The sequence below is a fragment of the Neomonachus schauinslandi genome, chromosome 15 (assembly GCF_002201575.2).
Source record: "Neomonachus schauinslandi chromosome 15, ASM220157v2, whole genome shotgun sequence".
Lineage (NCBI taxonomy): Eukaryota > Metazoa > Chordata > Mammalia > Carnivora > Phocidae > Neomonachus > Neomonachus schauinslandi.
In genome coordinates, this window is record NC_058417.1 from 486,954 (window position 1) to 492,627 (window position 5,674).

Below are 5,674 nucleotides of genomic sequence, written 5' to 3' on the forward strand. Positions count from 1 at the left end.
CGTGCGCCCCTTCATCCAGCTGCGGCCCCCTCGTTCACTCCTCCAACAGCGGTGGCTGATGGCGCTGGGGGCAGAAGGGCAAGCGAGTTCAGGAGCCCCCAGCCGGGCACCCCAGACAGAGATCACTACTCAAGACAGACGTAAGCTGCACACCGGAGGACGGAGGACGGAGACAGGGCGGGAGTGGAGGGATGTATTCCCATGGGCACAGTGGGGCAGGGAGTGGAGGTGAGTGGGCACAGGCCTCATCAGGGTAGGCTTCCCAGAGGAGGTGGCGTTTCTGCTGGGCTCTGAAGACACGAAGAAGGAAGAACGAGTGGGAGTGTGTCAGACAGGACCGTGGAAGGGATGCTTCAGGCAGAGGGAGGAGCGCGGGCGCGAGCGTGGGAGCGAGTTTCGTGCCTTTTACGGGAAGGGCCTTCCGTGGCACCAGAAGGCAGTCCCTGTTGGTGGAGGCGACCCGTGGGTCAGAGGGGCGGTTTTGTTAGAGCAAGGTGCCTCTGGGGGCTTGCAGGGGAGGTGGTGAGGAGGGGCTGGTGGGCCCTGGGACCTCCCGTGTACACCGCAGCCCCAACTCGTCTCCAGCATGCTTCTGAGGAAGGCCCCCCAGCTCGGCCTGGCCTCCCCACCCCCACCGCTCACTCTGGGCTGGCGGCCTTCTGCTGGGCTAAAAGCAGACACTGCCCAGCCTGCAGGGCCCCTGGGGAAGGCCCGAGGAGCCGGTGAGCCATAGCCCTGGACCTCTGGCTCCTCTTGTCCTGGAGGCCACTGAGCCAGGCTCTATAAATAGTCCGGGCGGGGGAGGGGAGCAGGCCAAGCACGGCTGGAGGGGCCAGGACTTTGGGTGGGAGGTGTGGAGGGGGCAGGGAGAAGGCAGAAGGAGCCCAGAGCCTGAGGCCCAGTTTTGCCCCCACCCCCCCCACGCTGAACTAACGACAACTGCTGGTCCCTGGGTGGCGGGGTCCCTGGGGCAGGAGCAATAGGGCGGAGTCAGTGCCGGGCAGGGAGAAGGGGCTGTCCTCCTTCCTCCCATCCCCAGCCGGCTTCTGGAGGCCTGAGGGTCAGGATGTGAGCTGTGAGGGCTCCAGGCTGTCCTGAGACCCTTCCCCAGAGCCCAGGGGCCCGGCATATGCTCTGGCAGGGTGCTGGCTCTTCCCAGACCTCCGTGTCCCCTCTTGGGGCTACAGTTCCCAGGGTGCAGGCAGTGGAGACCTCCCCAGGCCGTGGGGCCAGGGCTTAGGGGCTGGGGCTCCTGGAAATGGAAAATGTGAGCCGATGGCCTTATCTGGGCTGGAAGCAGCTGTCTCCACTCCACACCCTCCCCAGCCCCTGGGTCGGCAGCGAGGACCTCAGCCACTCCAGCCCGGGATGTGTGGTGTTTGTTCTCCGGCTAGCCTGAGCCCCAGCAGAGGCCCGTGGGAAGTTCCTCTTCCACTGGGACCCAGAGGCCCAACCCGGGTCCAGGGGGGTGGGACGTCCAGCTTGATACCACTGCGTCCCCAAACCAGGGCCACCCTTAGCATTTTATGTGCAGAGAAGCCTGCAGCACCCAGGATTGGCCCCTTCCAGGGACAGACGGACTTGTGGGTCTGCCGGACACGGGCCCCGGATGTGTTCGACAGAGCTGAGAGAGTGGTGCGCACGTCTGATACAGGGCTGCACGCTCAGACACGTGACATGCACACGTGTGCACGTGTGTCCTGTTAGCGTCATGGACACATCCCAGCGTCTGTGTTGGTACATGTACCGTAGGCCCACACACGTGTGTGCACAAACACACGCTCAGCACCTACAAGCAAACGCATGAAGAGCCCCCCTACAAACAGGTACGTGTGCCCTCCACGCAGTGTGTGCGCACGCATGCAGGTAAGTGAGCAAGCACTACAGACCCCGTAACGCCCGCGTTTCCCCCACAGATGCGCCCACGGGTGTGCGTGCAGGCAGGCTGCACGCACAGACAGGCCCTCAGGTGCACGGGGAAGAGATGAACGTTACACATTCGTGTGTGGCGGGCGAGTGTCCCTGGGGATGGGGCGACAAAGTTTGAGGTTTGGTTGGGGTGACCCAGGGACAGGACTCTCTGCCCAAACTCCCGGGGGCCTCAGGGTCCCAGGATCAGCCCCAGTGGTGCTGTTTCCCACTGGCAGAGCCCCACGTGCCCCTCTCCTGGGTCCCGGCTGGAGACAAGACTCCAAGGCTGCCCGCCCCTCCTTCACAGCCTCCCCGGGCTCCCTCGGCACTTGGCTCCCGAGCCCAGCAGCCTGGCAGGACAGGGTAAATATGCGCCCTGCATCCCACTCCTATGGATCTTGTAATAAGGCGACGGTTTCCAGGATGGAGGCTGGATTCAGGATTTGGGAGGAGGAGTGATGGGGGATATGTCCACCAGGGGATCCAGGCCTGGAGTGCACTTCTTGGAGCCCTTGCGAGGGCTCCAAGAAGTGGAGCACGAGGTGTGGGGTGTGGCTGCTTTCTGCACCTTCCCGGGTACGAAGCCGGACTGCCGGGCCAGCTCGCTGCCCTGCAAGCTGAGGGCTGCATGAAGGGTGTGGCAGGCCCGTCTGGCCTGGCCTGTGACCCTCCAACCTGAGCCCTTCTTGGCACAGGGGCTTGGAGGGATCCCTAGTGCAAAGGCTGAGGTGACCTTGGAGACGGGCTGTGTGCAGCCCCTGTGAGTCCCCAGGGCTCACCGTTCCCTCTAATGCACCCTCTGACCCATCTTACCAGATGGCACCCCCACACCTCCCAAGTGCCCAAGCATCTCTTCCGTCTCTCTGCTCACCGTCCACCCATCTAGCAGTCCTTCTGGCCCCACGGGCTCGTCGGTGAGCCCCCTCTGCCCAGGCATCCAATCACCCAGGGTTTCCTGAGCACTTTCTAAAGCCAGTGCTGTCCCAGGTGTGGGGATGGATGAATGGCTGAGACAGAGACCCTCTCTCTGAGGAGGGGGTGCTACATGCTCATGCAAGTGCATGTACACCCGGTGCCCATGCACATGGACCCGGGGTGCAGAGGGGGGAGGGGTGGTACCAGCCAGGCGGGCAGAGGAGTGTGGAGGTCTGGGCATTCCCCTCCTCTGTCCTTTCCCCGTCCCGGTAAGCCTGATGTGACCTGTGATCCCAGGAACTGAGGAGTCTGGGAGCAGGTGGGACCTCCAGGACAGAAGGTTGAAGGCTGGTGGGTATAGAGGGGGGCTGGAGGTGAAGCGGTGGAGATCATCAGCATGGGTGTGGGGTGGGTGATTCTACCCAGGCAGGGCGTGCAGGTGAGAGGGGGGCCACCGTGGTTAAGGGATGAGTGCAAGAACAGTCCCTCAGGAAGGTCCCTGGGGCGGGAGACAGAGAGGAGGAGGAGGGAGTGGTCCTCGGGGACCACTGCCAGAGGGCCACGGGGGGGGGGGTTGGCTGGAGCCCTGGGGGGAGCAATGCTGGGGGCATGTAGCCTCCAGGCGGCCCGGGGAGCACACAGGAGCTGCCCAGACTTGGCCGAGTGTGACAGTTCCCCAGCGAGGTGCCTTGGGACTAGCATGCTGGAAGAAGGATGCCCCATCTGGGGACAGGGGTTCAAGTCCTGCCCCAAGAGGAAGAGGGCCTCAGTTTCCCCATCTCAGGTCCGTGACTGACTTCCCTGACTTCATAGTTGTGGCCTGGCAAGGATTTGATTTTGAGAAGTGACAGGAGGCCAGGGGCCTGGGGAAGGCTTGTCCCACATCCAGCTTCCAGCCTAGAACAGGAGCAGGTCAGGGGCCCAGCAGGCAGTGGGGGGGTGGGCGCCAGGTGAGGGGGGCCTGGAAACACCGCACCAGAGCCCCCCTGGACCTGGGGGGAGGCCAGCCTGACTAGCTCGCTGACCTCAGGGCTGGTGAATGTGGAGGGGGCGTGGCCCCATCAGTAGGCAGCCCTGGCCTCCCTCACGGCCTGGTAGAGGGCGGGCGCTGAGCTGGAGCCCAGTGGCCACCTCCCCCAGGCCCCCCCCATCCCAGAATCTCCTGGTTCCCCCTCCCCCACCTCCATCCGTCCCTGCCCCTCTGCCCCTCTCTTCACGCTCCTGGTACAGCTCTCCTCTCCCAGGCTCTTCTCCAGCTACTGACTCAGTGGTCTGACAGCTGAGGGGGAGGAGCCAGGGGGACGGTTTGCTTCTTGGACTGTCTACCTTCCCAGAACCCACAGCGCGCCCCATCTCTGCCCTTGACAGAGTCCCCACTTCCGCAGCAGAGGGAGCCCTGCCCTGCCCCTAAGCAGCTCCTCCCAAATATTCTCCTGGTGGCTGGGGACAGCAGACAACTCACCCGAGGTGGGAGGCAGGAGAGGGTGGGGAGACCCCTGCCCACGCCCACCCCCATGGATGCTGCAGGCTCATGCCCAGGAGGTCACACCTGCTAGTGCCCCCCAGGACTTCATCACATGGTTCTTCCATGGGTCCTGCAAAGGAAGGAAATGGACTTTTTTGGCTGAGATGGGCTCTCTCAACCTCCGGCTCCTGTGCTCAGACCTGCAGGGGCGATGAGTGCTGGCTGGGGGGGTGGGGGTGGGGGTGGGGGGAGGGCTCGCCCAGCTTCTCCCAGCCTCTCCCAAAGGTTCTGCCCGGAGAAAGAAGGCAGGGAGCGGTTTGGCTCACCCTGTGCAGACGGCTACTTGGAACACACACTCACACACACTCACACGCACATGAAACATGCACGCCTTTTGGCACTTGACTTTCTCATGAAATAATTGCTGGAAGGCTCCTTGGATTAGGTAACCCAGCGTTCCTTACTGTCCCCATGGTGGAGGGGAGCAAGGGGGGGGGATCTGCGCTCAGCATCTGTCAGGCTGATCCACAGTCCAGGAAGCCTAACGCGACAGGAACAAGCCCGGCAGACCTCTTGTCCCTGAGGCATCTGACCTCCTTCAGGTGGGCCTGGCCTGTTAAGGAGAAGGCTAGTCAGGAAAGGTTTTTGGGAAAAGGATGGGATGTTCCCATTTTTATTTTAAAACAGATTACAGTGACACAGAAACTCAGAGTATCTTTGCTCATCATCTCTCCGGTCCTCCGGAAGCAAAAATTGTTTCCATTCCTTCCTTTCTTGTGGGGTTGGTCAGTGGGGGAGGCTGGAGGGGAGGAATGTCTGGGTTTAGGCATGAAAGGAGTGTTGAGAGGGAATAGCGGTGGGAGCCCTGGCCTGTGGATAGAGACAGGTGACTGAGACGCTGATGGAGGAACAGGGCCCATTAGTCCAAAACTCACTCATCCCAGGATTTGGAGATTCAGCCCTCAGTGCACCATTCCCTCTCTGCCAGACCTCAGCCTCTCCTGGATCCCCTACTAGGATCTCCCACCAGGCGTCCCTTGGTGAGGCTGGAGCCCTTTCGGACCATTGGTGAGAACACAAAGATGGAGCCACACAGAGTGGGGCTGGGAGGGGACCTCACAAGGGTCTCCTGCTCCCTTGGTCTTCACAACAGGTGCAAGAGATTCCAGGCAAAGCTCCGCCAGGTGAGTCTGTGCTCCTGAGAGCCGTGCCCACACGGTAGAGAGGGCAGGGGCCAGGACGGGGCGAGGTCGGGGCGGCAGTTCTGGGGGCGACTGCTGCCCTCAGCTCTCTCTGAGCGGTGGGGGAGTCCGCACCCCCAGCGGGACCGGGCCGCGCGGGTGAGAGCCCCGAGGGAATGCATAACCCGCGTCTGTGGTCTCC

General features: G+C 62.7%; 1 protein-coding gene across 1 annotated transcript in view; it reads left to right on the forward strand.

Annotated features, from left to right (window-relative positions):
- Positions 1-2,369: 2,369 nt before the first annotated feature.
- SMTNL2 (smoothelin like 2) overlaps positions 2,370-5,674 on the forward strand; it is a 24,586-nt gene continuing 21,281 nt past the window's right edge. Inside the window, exons 1-2 of the mRNA XM_044921789.1 lie at positions 2,370-2,487; positions 5,309-5,475. Of these exons, the coding sequence (XP_044777724.1) occupies positions 2,370-2,487; positions 5,309-5,475 (285 nt within the window). The remainder of the gene's footprint in view (positions 2,488-5,308; positions 5,476-5,674) is intronic.